The sequence below is a fragment of the Amblyomma mixtum genome, chromosome 1, assembly GCF_055824585.1.
Source record: "Amblyomma mixtum isolate Tamu chromosome 1, ASM5582458v1, whole genome shotgun sequence".
Classification (NCBI taxonomy): domain Eukaryota; kingdom Metazoa; phylum Arthropoda; class Arachnida; order Ixodida; family Ixodidae; genus Amblyomma; species Amblyomma mixtum.
In genome coordinates, this window is record NC_143012.1 from 109,038,541 (window position 1) to 109,053,417 (window position 14,877).

A 14,877-nucleotide genomic window follows, 5' to 3' on the forward strand; every position below is an offset into this window, starting at 1 on the left:
TATTCCATGCAACAACCATAAAGAAAGCCTACAAGATAGCCGAATAGCCTCAAGCATCTGTAAACAGAGTTTTCTGTTGCGCCGCCATGGGTGCAAATCCCGCTCGGAGTCAGAGGTTAGACCATGCATACTCTTTTAGTTGTTCATTTTACTGCGTTAGCAGTATAGTTCAGAAGGGTAGCGGATCGGGCTATTTGGTGCAGTTTTGACAACATTTTTCGAAGCGCTGAAACAACAAGGATGCAGAGGGAAGTAGCGCTCATCCCTGTCTGTTCCCTCTGCGTCCTTGTTGTTTTAGCGCTTCGAAAAATGCCAAAGCACTATAGCCTGCTTTCCCAAAAATAACCGCGCTGCGTGCGTGCAGCCTCCATCCTTGATTCACACTCCTGTGGGCGTACATCAGAGCATTCAGTGGTAAAAATGCACCTTCAAAAACTTTCACCCATCTCTCCATTCCTCCTCACCCACCTGTACCCGATATAGCCGAGGCAGATTGTTGTGAAGGCTCCACGTATTTAGTCCCCCAAGCGTTTTACGAAAAAAAAAATGCCAAAAAAGCATAAGCCTGTCATGTCAGACACTAAGAACGGCAAATACGACTGCGAGAAGTAGATATAAGTCGCCAGAAAGAGAATTCAAGATCGAGCAGTGCGAGAACACCGGATGGAACCGCACGCTGGCGACTGGCAGCAATTCTTTCGTAGAAGCAGAACGATTTCAGCGAATCGGCATAACGAAATCACTTCATCGTAGTAGCATCTTTCTGGGCAGAATCACTATCGCATTCCAGCGAGATTGCCCTTTTGTGTAATCGGTATTTATTTTTTTTCTTATTAGTAAATCTCCCCCGTTGCCAAGAACCCGCCTTTCGTTTCTTATTTCCGTCGCGTCCAAACAAGAATATGCGGATTCTAAAAGAAATAGAAGCTGAACCAATTTATACATCCTTCTTTTGGTAATACTAGTGGAATGAAGAAGATGATACAGCACCGCCACCAACGACGACGAAGCGCTAGCGCCGCCCGTAGGAGGCTCGTGCTGGAGAACTGCCGCTTGTGTGCCGGTCCCTCGCCTCGCTCGTTCTTAGACTTCTTGCGCCAGGGTCTTCGTCGCCGGCACTTGAAGGTGCCAATAAACCGCTCTACATTTGGTGGAGGTTGCTGCGGTCACCTTTTCCCATCACCGTGGACCTTCGCAGTCGCACCATCCCGATGTCTAAGGCCGGTCAGCAGCCCCCCAGTCAACAGCCAGCCCCCCCGCCGGAGCCAGTCATCTGTTCTGGTGCCGTCCAGCAGCGGGACCCCGCTGTTTTCAGCGGCCACAGCGATCAAGATGTGGAAGATTGGCTGGAGTCGTATGAACGGGTGAGCCGCCATAACAACTGGGACGACCGCGTCAAGCTCACAAATGTGATATTCTACCTGAGCGACGTCGCTAACCTGTGGTTTCGAAACCACGAGGCCGACATTCCCACTTGGGCCGTTGTTTCTGACGCCACCGTTCTCTTCAAGCCTTCCACCCTCCTTGCCTCTCGCCGACGTCTCTCCCTTCCCTTCGCTGTCATCGACATTCACCACGGTGCTGCCGCAATCCTCGTCTCCAACACCTCATTCTCTGCGTTTCCCCTGCTTCGTGGCGAGTGCCTGGGTCATTTTGAAACCGCTGACTTCATCTCTTCCTTGGACACCGATGCGCCCTCCTCCAGTCTCGACCTCGCTGCCCTCACCCCACGTGGTGCTCCTCCCGATCACCCACTGCCTTCGGACATTTTCGACCGCTCTATTGATCCCGCCCTCGACACAGCTCAACACGCGCAGCTTCTTGTCCTGCTCAATCAGTTTCGCTCATCGTTTGACCACCAGTCCTCTTCTTTGGGCCGTGCGACCACTGTCGAGCACCACATTGACACTGGTACACATACTCCTCTTCGCCAGCGCCCCTACCGTGTGTCCCTTCCCGAGCGCCGCCTCATCACTGAGCAAGTGGACGACATGCTACAACGCGGCATTATTCAGCCATCTGCCAGTCCTTGGTCATCCGCAGTTGTCCTGGTGAAAAAGAAAGATGGCTCGATACGATTTTGCGTGGACTATCGCCGGCTCAACAAAGTTACGCGCAAAGACGTCTACCCGCTACCCCGTACTGACGACGCCCTTGACTGCTTGCAAGGCGCTGAATTCTTCTCCTTCCTGGATCTCCGTTCAGGCTATTGGCAAGTCCCGATGTCTGAGTCCGACCGTCCTAAAACGGCATTCGTTACCCCTGACGGCCTCTATGAATTCGCCGTAATGTCTTTCGGTCTGTGTAACGCTCCCGCCACGTTCGAACGAATGATGGACAACATCTTGCGCGGCCTCAAGTGGAACATTTGTCTTTGCTATTTAGATGACGTTGTTGTGTTTTCGGCCGATTTTCCAACACATCTCCAGCGCTTGCGCCAGATATTGAGCTGCCTCACCCATGCTGGCCTTCAACTTAACCTCAAGAAGTGTAACTTTGGCGCCCGGCAACTGACAATACTCGGCCACCTCGTATCCAAAGATGGCGTCCTACCTGATCCTGACAAACTCCGTGCTGTGGCTGACTTCCCTAAACCGACCTCTACGAAAGAGGTGCGCCGATTTGTGGGCCTCTGCTCCTATTTTCGGCGCTTTGTCCCTAATTTCGCCTCTATCGTCGCGCCCCTTACGAAACTCCTCAATGGTCCCGCCGACCTGTCTACGTGGGACTCTGCCTGCGATGAAGCTTTTGCTACGCTCCGTCCCCTTCTTACTTCGCCCCCTATTCTTCGGCACTATGACCCCACTGCTCCTACTGAGGTGCACACCGACGCAAGCGGAATCGGCCTCGGTGCTGTCCTGGCCCAGCGCAAGCCCAAATTTTCTGAATACGTTGTTGCGTACGCCATCCGTGCTCTGACCAAAGCAGAGTCGAACTACACCGTGACTGAAAAGGAGTGTTTGACCATAGTGTGGGCTCTCACGAAATTCCGCCCATACTTATATGGCCGCCCGTTCACCGTCGTTACTGATCACCACGCCTTGTGCTGGTTGGCCTCCCTCAAAGATCCCTCAGGACGCCTTGTCACGCTCGCCACTGCCCTCTCCTCGCCCTGATGGCTCCCCCTTTCCGCCGGGGCAGTTGGAATGAAGAAGATGATACAGCACCAACGACGACGAAGCGCTAGCGCCGCCCGTAGGAGGCTCGTGCTGGAGAACTGCCGCTTGTGTGCCGGTCCCTCGCCTCGCTCGTTCTTAGACTTCTTGCGCCAGGGTCTTCGTCGCCGGCGCTTGAAGGTGCCAATAAACCGCTCTACACTAGTAGTAATATCTCGGGTTTAACGTGTCGAGTAGACATTGGGGCTACATGACAGACGGTGTAGTGGAGGGCTCCAGATTAACGGAGACCAGCTGGCGACGTCACGCTGGTTTTTGTATTTTTGAAATCAGCAGCCGAGCTCCACAGCCATTGAGCCATTTTTTTTCTTTATTGCCCTACAGACCCATCGTGAGGGGTTTTATTTAGAACTTGCTGTCTCAGACAATAAGAGCCCACAAAAGTAAATGTTGCACTACCCACTGCGGTTGCTCAGTGGTTAGGGCGCTCGGTTACTTATTCGGTGTACCCGGGTTTGAACGCGGCTCCGGCGACCACGTTTTGTTGGAGGCGAAACGCAAAAGGCACCGTGGGCTGCGCGATGTCAGTGCACGTTAAAGGGCAACTGCGCCACTTTTTGAGAATTTCGCGATACTCAAGGATTCAAATCTATATAGGCTGTAGGTAAAGCATGCTAAGTTTTTTGCACTACCATTTAAAATAGTGACGTTATCGACGATTAAATTTTGCACTTCTTAAAGCAACAGTGGAGTGCGGCAAAGTTCAATGTGATGTCACGGAAGGTATGATTTCAAATTACTGCTGCCGTCAGCCACGCCCTGCTGTGCCTCGTTGGACGCTGCAAACAACGTTCGGCGGGCTGTGCCTTCGGTGGCGTTGGTTTTTTTCTTTCAAAGGCGTTTATGCGTTGGAAATGTACGGATACTTTCGATGACGTCATCATGCGTCCCGTGTGCGTTGTGCTCTGCGGACAAGCTTGAAGGCCGTCGCAATTTTAATTGGTAATTACGTCACCGTTTCAAATGCTAGGCCAAAAGGACTTCGCATACTTTACCTGGAAGTTTCACACATTGACCCTTTTAAGCTCGTCGATTTCTAAAACCTATGCAGTTGGCCTTTAAGGATCCCCAGCTGTTAGACATTATTCCGGAGACCACCCCTACAACGTCTGTTTCTCTTTTTTCTTTCACCCCCACCTTCCCCCTCTCTTATGGCGCGGTTCAGGTGTCCATCAAGAAGTGAGACAAACTGCGCCATTTCCTTTTCTCAAAAACCACCATCACAACATTGTTGGGTCCTCGCGCTAATATTTCGTCTATTTGTGGGAAATGACGCAAAGAAAAGGAAGGCATTCTCAGTCGGTACTAAAATGCCTATAGACACCCAGTTTTATTGCCTGTTTTCTCCTTTCAAATGGCGCCATCGATATTAGAATGCATAGATCACCGTGCGGTATTCGGCTACTGCCGCTAAATAACTTGGAAAAGAATTTATTCTTCCATGCTGTTTCGGTTTCATCAACCGAATGATGGCTGTTACGTGAGTTCAACATTAGGTCACGTGAGGCACGGGAAAACTAATACAAACACTGATACGTTGTTTTGACTCACTGCAGCACTTACATCAGCCGGCTTCAAGACCTATCACTACAACGAAGGACGTATCAGCAGTTATATTGCCGTTTTATAGCCCCTCACGCGACCTAATTTCCACTACACGTCACACCCATTGTTATGTTGGTGAAACCGAAACAGGGTCAAGAAGAAATTCAAATATAAATTATTTATTATGTGTTGGTTAATACCACGTGGGTGCTCCATGTACAGCAACGTCTAACGCATTGTTTGAAAGAAGAAAGCACGCAAGCAAAAGTTTGGTGTCTATAGTACTTTACTGAGTTAGAGCAGTCCTAACCGTTTGATTAAAGATTTACGCAAATATGTAAAAGGGGAGGAGTACTAACTCAAGATTTCACATAAACCTGACGTACAGTACGGTGCATTGTTAAATGGAACATGCGTTCGCGTGTGCTCTGCGCTTCACGAAGCCCTGCCGCCTGGATGCGGCGAGAATAGGCGACATCAGGCGCATGCATGCGCGGAGTCACCAGCCGTCATGCTTACTGCGCATGCGACTTGTGCCGTCAATTCCCACAAGTTCTCGGCGGCAGCGCTCCGTGAAGCGCGGAGGCCACGCGATCGCATGTTCCCTTTAACAGTGGACCGTACTGTACAAGTGTTTAGAATTGGCGGTAGTACATTACAGAAGGGTCAATTAGGCTTCTTCCCAGGCACCACATCTCCTGTAAGTTTGCTGTCGCATATACTGGGTACAATTTTCGCACTTCCCAGCGCAGACAGCTACAGGTGGGTAAATCTATGCGATAGATCATCTCATTTTGTAGGAAAACAAGACGTATGCCGGGATGCAAAAAAACTGGGGTTGAACTGGGTCCTGAACCGGTTCGGAACGGCTCCTTTCAATCGTTCCGGTTCGGGTTCAGTTCCAAGATGGCGAAAAAAATATGGGTTCGGTTGGGTTCCAGTTCCGGGCAAAAATTTGGGTTCGGTTCCGGTTTCGGGTTCGGGTTCAGTTCCGGTTCGACACCCTGGCTTCAGTACCCTTTAACTCAAGTTCCATGACAGGCAGGAAGACAATTTTACTCTTATTGCACTCCTTGGTATCGAGAGAGCCCAATGGCAGACATTTCAGCAAGTTTCCCACAAGAAAGTTTTTTTCAGGGCTCTTCAGAAAACACATGCATAAAAATTACATATGCGCTCAAGGAATTGTTTTACATGAAATTAAATGACATGTCTAGAATCAGGGCACAAAAATGCATGTGCCCTGAAAATTTCATAAGTATGACTAGATTAATAAAATTTCCTTTTTCAAGACCAGGCTACCCCCCTCAAGGCAAGACTTGGCGAGGATCAGAGATGACATTTTTTAAGTTTTTGGTGCACAAGAGTGAAATCTGACACACTTTTTGGAAGTCCACTCAATGCTTAAATACAAAATTGCACATAAATACCCTAGGTAGTATCTACGTTACAAAATTTTATATGTTCCGCTGTGGTACCAAACCTGCACAAAGCCTGGAGTGACAACAAAACATAGTAGGAGCCTGCAGTCACTCTTAAGTTTTACACCTGGAAATGGTTGATGCAGTAACGTTCTCCGAACATTTTTACTGGCCTGACTGTTTCCCGCACAGAATGTTATATATGCACACTAGCACAATGCAATTCGTGACGTCAAATTAGTGATAGCATGAAAAAACAAGCGAGAAAGTAATTCAAAAATACAGGAATGCCACTGCATAAAAAAAGTTCATCAAAGAATGCAATGCAACAGGCCGGATAAAAATCTGTGAACCCATTGTCGTGCTATGCTTTCTGCAAGCAGGGCACGCAGGACAAAAGACACTTTTGAGGAAAACACTGGTATGAAGATTCCAGCTAGTTTCTTGCTACCTACAGTCACAAAACATTTTTTGAAGTCACCTCTTGGTTAGTTTCGGAGAAAATTTCGAAGATATTGTCACGTTATAGTGACGGCAGTCCTGCGGTCAGGAAAACACCAACAAGACTTGCAAACGAAGCTTTTTATCTGGGCTGACTTGCGCCCGCAAAGGAACTGAATCACTCGGCGGCGGCGTAAGCAACAAACGTGCTCGTCAGTCGTCGAGCTGCGAATGCCCGCCGCTCGCGGCATCGCTCGACTTAAAGCTGGCAAGGAAACTTCGAGATAACAGGTCAAGATCATCTACAGTAATCTGGAAAAATGTAGTTGCAGCTCTTCATGGCTGTGATCGATCGAGATTAATCCCGTCACTTCTCGCGTCAGGAACAAAAATGATAACACCCCGTTCCTGCGGCCTTGAGTGCGAATGAAGGGCCACCACAATGATACGTGGCCATATAATTAAGAAGACCTTAAAAGATACCAAATGTGGAGTTTCCTAAAATCCAATTTTTTTCGGGACTTTTGCGATTTGGTGCCCACATCCCCCCTTAGCAAGGGTCCTCACCTGCTTCCTCACTCCTGGGGGGAAGCAGAGTGGCTGCTGCTCAGCTGGGGGGGGGTTCCCAGGGTGCCACTCAGAGCGAGCACAGTGACCTCCAGGCAGGAGGACGATGCACTCTCACCACTGCTGGAGGGGGGCTCCAGGGAGGAGGAGTCGGAGGAGGAGCAGTGGCTGGGCCCAGCAGACACAGAGTCCACAACCGGTGGCAGCAGACACTCCTCCTGGCTGGTCTCCTCTGGGGGGAGGGAGACACCACGCAGCGTCAACAGCTACTCCACACCTCAGGTGGGAGAGAGAGAGACCCCGCAAATCCTTCATCGCTGGTCCAGTAGGTAACACCGGTACTCACCTACGGGGCAGAAACGTGGAAGCTAAGGAAGAGGGTTCAGCTTAGGTTAAGGACAGCGCAGCGAGCTATGGAAAGAGAAATGATAGGTGTAACGTTAAGAGATCCGAAGAGGGCGGAGTGGGTGAGGGAACAAGTGCAGGTTAATGACATCCTAGTCGAGATCAAGAGGAAGAAGTGGGCTTGGGCAGGGCATGCAAAGCGAAGGCACGATAACCGCTCTTCCTTAAAGGGACTATGCAGTGAATTAAAAGTCACTTGTAAATGTTTTAAATCCTTAGAAATGACGCTAAGAACCATTCACACCAAGTATGAGTCTTCGGACTCATACTTCTATTTATTATGAATTTTAAAAAACCACGTTTTTTAAAATTCACGCGCTGATTGGCGTCTTCGTAGTAATAAACTTCGAAACCAAAATTGGGAAAATAGACGTCACTAGTCCCGTGACGTCAGGAGGCCACCACACGCTCTCATTCGCAGGAGCCACGATAGCACCGACGTCATGGGCACACTTCCGGTAGCCGTGAAAATCATCTGCTTGTGCCGCCGCGCGACCCCCTCAGGCAAGCGCGAGCCAGCTAGGCATTGCCTTCACGCATATGTTTTCAATTTACCTCTGCCGCCTCTTTCTGTCGGGAGTTCGGGAGCCACTCGCAGTGCCTTTGTCGCAGTGACAGGCAAAGAAGTCCGACGCGCGCTGCAATCCAGGAAGGCGGAGAGAGACCGTACAGACGCTGCCGACGCTCCTACATGGGTGGGTGCGACAACCGGAAGTCGCAAACCGAACGTCAGTGAATGATGTATTCATGGGCGGGGCCCAGGCTCAGAGCTGTTTTCCTCATTTTTTCTCGGTGCTCTGCACGTATGAGTTGAGGAGGGAGAGGAAGAGAATAATTTTTAATCGTCTTATAACTTCGTTGTTATTGATCGCACCTCAAAAATTCTTGTGCTGGGGTGGCGAGTGATAGAATGCCTATCTCTCGTCTGTTATATGTAATCTCAAATAATTTACTGCATAGTCCCTTTAATACTGACCCCTCAAATTACAGACAGTTTTCCTGAGAAGCAAACCTGCTCAACTGGTTGTGGGCAACCTGCTAGAAGGCTTTAAGGCCAACTCCTTTACAGTGGCGACACAGTTTGTGGCCCCAAGTGGGTTTTGAGCCCACAGCACTGGAAAACAGATCAGCTTTGCTGGCCACTGCGTTAGACCACTATGGCATTGCTGCAGCCAGACATCCCGCGTGTTTAACTGCCAGCCTCTAGTGCTGCGTTATTATGGATGTCGTCATCTTCATGAACTTTCATGCGAGCACAACAGATCAGAACACCTAAACCAAAGTTCTTGTGCACCTAATTCAAATTTCACCTAACCACACTAAATCGTGACATTTTTTTTTCAAAGGTATTTACGGCTCATTAATATAAAAACTCCCTGCCTGTCTCTCTCTGTGCGTGTGTTTCATCCTGGACACTTTCAAGGTGCCCAGTGGACGAGTCTTCCCATCTGCCGCACTGCATGAACAGTACTGTCCTTGCAACCTGTGCTATGCTGAAAAGCCCATTAAGCAGGCATCAGCTGACTGAGCACAAAGTTCTTGGAATGTGAAAAGTGGAACTTTACCACACCATGAGACAACATTATGCGTTACCTGTGCCTAGCTCAAGGCTCTGAAACACGCAACCCGCCGACCCACCAAGTTTCATTTTTTAAGGCGAAAGCCTTCAATGCCTCATCGCTGTCGACAGAAGGTTGTCAGCAGAGGTGTCACACTTTTTCTACTCAGACCAGGAAAAAAAAAAATCTTTGTGCACGATGGGGTTCGAACCCCCGTTCCGCAGCCGAGGGTGCTAGTGGCTACGCTACTTCCTGCCAACGCATAGTATGCAGTGCTCCTTGTCTAGGACGCTGGAGAGGAGTGTCTGCAGAAAGGCGTCGAATCAGACGGATGCCTCCCAAACGCCCTCCCGTGTCTCCAGCATTTGAGAATCACAAACAGTTGTGCACTTAATTAACACGTTAACCACACATCAGTGACACAAGCAGCAACACTGCTTTTACCTCACCGCACTTTAGGTCAACAAAGTGGTGCCCCCTGAGTTGTTATTCTGAAAGCTCGTGCCAGCTTCCTGAGTCAGCTTCACCACCAGACTTGTTTTCCAACTGAAGGCGGCCAAGAAGTTATAGAGAGCACTGATATCCTTCGCAGACAGGAAAAGAGGTGGGGGTCCCTTGATCTGTGCCCCCTTCAGAAGACGGGCGTCAGCTGCCTTCAAGAGCGCACAAGGAGCGAAGTGCCTGACAACCCTTTCTCTCTCTCTTGCACCCCTAGACTGAACAACAAACCGCCCACCACTCCCCTAGACACGGAAACAGAGGGACGAAAGCCCACCTCCTTCCCTTTCCGGAGTAGCCTTCGCTGCAGAGCCACACAAAGCTGTCTGGGAGCGGACAATGTCCAGACCACAGGGGAAATACCTGGTCTGAAAACTCAAAGGCAGTAACTACCTACCTTCCCCTTTCTTCCTGACTGTGAGTCACCGTCACCTTGCACGAGGCAAGAACTACTGAGCCGGTAATAAAGGGCACGGACGAACGATGCACTTCCCAGTAGCCATGGCACAGGTAACCAGTAAATTTACCCATCTCCTGGGGTGCTCCAGCAACAACGCTGTTTTGTTCATTCGGCGAAATCGCATTCCAAAGGCAAGACCGGCAACTACACGTATGACCAATGGAAGATCTGAAGGGGCCGAGACCACAGCTTGGATTGCACACAAAGCATGCCCATCTGAGTAGGCCGGAAGAACTGCAAAGTTTCTTTTTCTCATTTCATATTTTTGTGGTGGGGGGGGGGGGGGGGGGGGCCTACAGCCCTTGTTAACTCCTCATCTCCTTCCTGAAAGGACAACAAAGGATCGACCGTTTATTCCTTCGTCAGGCCACGCACTTCCCGACTGCCGGCAACCCTACAAAACCTTTGTCCTCTCTCACTCCCGAAACCCCTCTTTCACCAACACCTACATTTCCCTGCTTTAGTAATTTGAAAGGAAGTATGTGGCTTGAAATACCACCAAAATCAAGGTGAGAAAGGCTACAAGTATGAAGAGCTGCATGTTTAGCTGGTGATGGCACTAGATTTAACAATTGTAGATGGAGGAATTCCAGGGAAGTTTTAAGGGGGGACACTGGTCTTAGAGCTCTTTTCCTTATTTTTAGTCCAATCCTAATGAAACTGTTGCTCATTTTTTATACTGGTTTCAACAATGAAATTACCTGTCTCATAAAATAGTCGTTTCCCAAGATAATTTATTTTAATTATTCATTTATTAGTACCACAGTGCAAAAAAAAAAACTGCCCAATAAAAAAACATCTTTAATCCATGGCTACATAGTATGGTGAGTAAAGAGTGCAACATTCAAAACATTTTTTCCATTTTACCCTCATTGGTAATTTTACAGCACTTGGAATATCAATGTTCAAGGTCTGAATGTAATGCATCAATAAACTTTGCAAAATTATAAATTTTTGAAGTGCAGTTGAACAAACCTGCTCCGATTATTGCACACACTGTGCCTTCAGCTTCCCTCAGCAAGCAGTATGACATCTCCCTCTGTCCTAGATGTTGAGATATCGGCATACTAAGACAGCCAGATGTCCAAAATTTTCATGCCCTTAAATTGTCTGCTCCTGCACAAATTCAGCCCATACGATGATCTCAATTTGATATTATAACCAAAATATTGATTTCTTGAACGAAAAAATTGGCACAGTTAGAAAATAATTGCGGCGCCGTTGAGCCATTCCTACACAGATATACCACTCTGGTTGAGGAGTGGCCCTTTCAACCAGAAGTGCGTGCCTCACAGACCGCTTGCCACTTGGGGACATTGAAATCCACACACTGCACCCGCTTTTTGGAGGAGGGTTTTTGCTATTTTCTTTCACCCACTGACATTATTTGGGAAGCCATATTAGGCACGTCACTGTACCGAACGCCCCTCAGCGACAGCCTGCTCAACCTGGGTTCCACTTCTGCCACGTCTATTTCAATATTTCCTGCAGCCCTAGCGGCAGTAAGAACAAAAGCTACAGTGAACGTTCAGTGTTGGAATGTCGCTGAGGGACGCTTCAGTGAAATTAAAAGTTGAAGATCAAAAACGGTGTTTTCGACCTGGGTGGGAACAGTCACAATTCTTCACTGCATCGCGGTACAAGTCTGCTGTCAGACTGTGTCTATGCCGAACGAGTACAGCCTCCGACGTCACACACGTCCTGTCATCATGACAAGTACACTGCATTAACTGGAAAGATGTGTGATTGCTACAAAGCTTTCATCATTTCCTATTTCATTACCGTCAAAATTACCACACCTATGATGTCTATTTCTACAGCAGGTGCTGCGATTATCTTGGCTGACGTACTAAGCAGTGTAGAACTCCTCTGCTACTCCAATCCAAGTGATTAATGACAGTTCCATTCTGTCCCTATAGTAGGATACAACTTAAAAAAACAGCAGTTGCTAACACTGGGCACAAAGTCCGTGTGCGTTGTGTTGCTCCGCCCGCCAATCACAGAAACGAAAAAAATCGACGTCATGCGACCTTTTCAAAATGGCGTCGTACTTGATACCACACTTGTTGTTCACTGTACTGTAACTGTACTCCGCATCGTCTGCTGTTGTTGTAGTGTGTTTTCATCAGTGGAAACGGTGCCGTGTATAGCAGACATGAACAAAGTGTGAAGTGTTTCAACACTTCACTGTTGCAAAAGTCCGCGGTACAGCTCATTTCATCGCTGGCGCTTCGTAGTCGCTGCTTGCTGAGCTCGTTTAACGTCGAGTTAAGCGAGCTTCGCTTTTTTTTCCCCGGTCGCAGTTTTCAATCACGGGTGATACTTAAAATCTAATAGCTGAAGCGAAGAAAGCCAGTATTTTCGACATCGTTGCAGTTCCTCACTTCCCACCCGCATAGACTGTGCAGCATAAGCACGGCACAAATTAACTGCAGAGACAACTCGTAATGAAGTCTTTCCATGTCAAGTGCATGCATACACTGCTGTAGTGCTCCTTGTTTCGCTGTTTAAACCGAAGCTTCGAGCGTATTGTATCAGCTGTTCAGCGCTGTCCGAACTGGTCGCTGAGCAAAGGTGAGTGCCGTCTTTGCGGGCGTTCTGTTGACTCGGTTGCTGAGCCCGATGACGAGTTCAATCCTAGCCGTGGCGGCCGCGTTTCGATGGAGGCGAAACACGAGACAGCCGCGCACTCTGCGACGGCGGAGTCGTAAGCTCCGTTTGACGATTCGTAGATGCCGTGCAATTTTGTATGGTTCAATAAACTGTTCTAGAGCTTTGAGCAGAGTCATCTTAACTGCACAAGGTGAAATGGGTGATGCTCTCTTGCAGCACAGAGCAAATGAGCCATTGCTTTTTGAAATCATGAACATTAAAGGGTGAATTCGTTTCAAATCATCATCATCATCATCATTTATTAGACCCTTAAAGGCCCCTGGGAGGGAGTATTACATAAGGGGGGGGGGGAGTAGTACATTCATCATGACTCACATTGGTGGGGAAAAAAAGAATTAAAAAAAAAAGAACAAACATGAAAACACACACACAACAAAAGCATAAAGAGAAATAAAGTCACGAAAGGGAAATGAAACCATTTATACAGCAAGATAACACATCACACGTTCTTTAAACCTTTCTGGATCGCTTTCAGTGACAACCGATTCTGGAAGTCGATTCCAGTCTTGAATAGCGGCTGGCAAAAAAGATTTGTTAAAGGCATTAGTTGATCCGTGTAAACGTTGGATGCTCATGGAGTTGAATAAACGGGATGACGTGCGCACAGGAGGGACTAGAAGGGACTCGCTTAGGTTAGGAAAATTGTGATATAATTTGTGCAATAAACATAAGCGAGAAACTTTGCGTCTAAGGGCTAGTGGGCTGATAGCGATGGATGACTTGATAGTGGTAATGCTGTGGTGAAAATCGTAATCTGAAGTAATGAAGTAATGAAGCGTGCCGCACGATTCTGAATGGATTCAATGGTGTTAATTAAGTAAGCCTGGTGAGGAGACCAAATTGCTGATGCGTACTCAAGTTTAGTGCGAATGAAAGTCTCGTATGCTAGTTTACGGATTGATTGCGGAGACAGTGAAAGTGACCTTCTAAAAAAACCCAGTGTTTTTGATGTATCAGCAACAAGTTGAGTGATGTGTTTTTCCCACGTCAGTTTGCTGCTGATTGTGACACCTAAGTACTTATATGATTCAACCTGCGAAAGGATAGTTGATTGAAGAGAATAAGGATACGTAATATTGGAATGCTTGCGTGAAATTTGCATAAATTTGCATTTAGTGATGTTCAGCTCCATCAACCATTCGGAACACCAATTATCTATTTTTTGTAGGTCATTTTGTAGGATAACCTGGTCGTCGTGAGAGGAAATGCGACGATATAACACACAGTCGTCAGCGAAAAGACGAATGGACGAAGATATGCCAGATGGGAGATCATTGATAAATATGAGAAAGAGCAGGGGCCCAAGCACAGAACCCTGCGGCACGCCTGAAATCACTTCATGAGTTGCTGAATGATAACCGCCGATGACGGTATATTGAAACCGGTTAGTGAGGAAACAGTTAATCCATGATAGTGTGAGGGGATCAATATTGAGGCAAGAAAGTTTTGACATAAGACGTCGGTGCGGGACGCGATCGAATGCTTTTGAAAAGTCTAAAAATATGACATCGGTTTGAAATAATGATTCCAAATGCAAATGAAGGTCAGTAGTGAATTCAAAAAGTTGTGTCTCGCATGAAAGACCGGGGCGGAAGCCATGCTGCTTAGAAAAGAAAAATGAGTTATTGTGAACGTGGCTGGCGACTTGAGAGTATATAATGTGTTCCATGAGCTTACATGCAATGCACGTTAATGAAATTGGGCGATAGTTGGACGGATTTGAGCGGTTTCCTGATTTGAATACTGGCACTACCTTGCTTAGTTTCCAGTCTTCCGGAAGCGAGCTGTCGGTTAATGACTGGGTGAATATGATTTGCAAGATCAGGCTAGAAATTATTTTAGTGGACTTCAGAATCTTCGCGGGGAGGTTGTCAGGGCCGGGGCTGGTAGAGAACTTAAGGCTGTCAATAAGTTTCTCGATTCCTTCTGCAGAAATATGAATGGGCGGCATCTGGCTGAGGTGTGAGCGAGGTAAGACCGGCGTGCTTTGAGCAGGTTCATGAGTGAAAATGGATGAGAAGTATGAATTCATTACATTGGAGCGCTGCTCTACCGGTACCAGAGAACCGTCTTCGTTAAGCAAGGAAATGTTATGGTTTTTACTACGCGGAGGAGTAAGAACGTTCCAAAAC

The 14,877-nt window shown here is 47.8% G+C and overlaps 1 protein-coding gene across 4 annotated transcripts in view; it reads right to left on the minus strand.

Moving 5' to 3' along the window:
- The window catches only part of LOC149367496 (uncharacterized), a 200,006-nt gene that overhangs the window by 145,452 nt on the left and 39,677 nt on the right, over positions 1-14,877 (minus strand). For 3 of the 4 annotated variants that reach the window (XM_089555839.1, XM_089555833.1, XM_089555828.1), the window contains exon 5: positions 7,151-7,382. The exons of the other annotated variant lie outside the window; for it this stretch is intronic. In XM_089555839.1, the coding sequence (XP_089411965.1) occupies positions 7,159-7,382 (224 nt within the window). In that variant the 3' untranslated portion in view covers positions 7,151-7,158. The remainder of the gene's footprint in view (positions 1-7,150; positions 7,383-14,877) is intronic. 4 annotated transcript variants of the gene reach the window in all.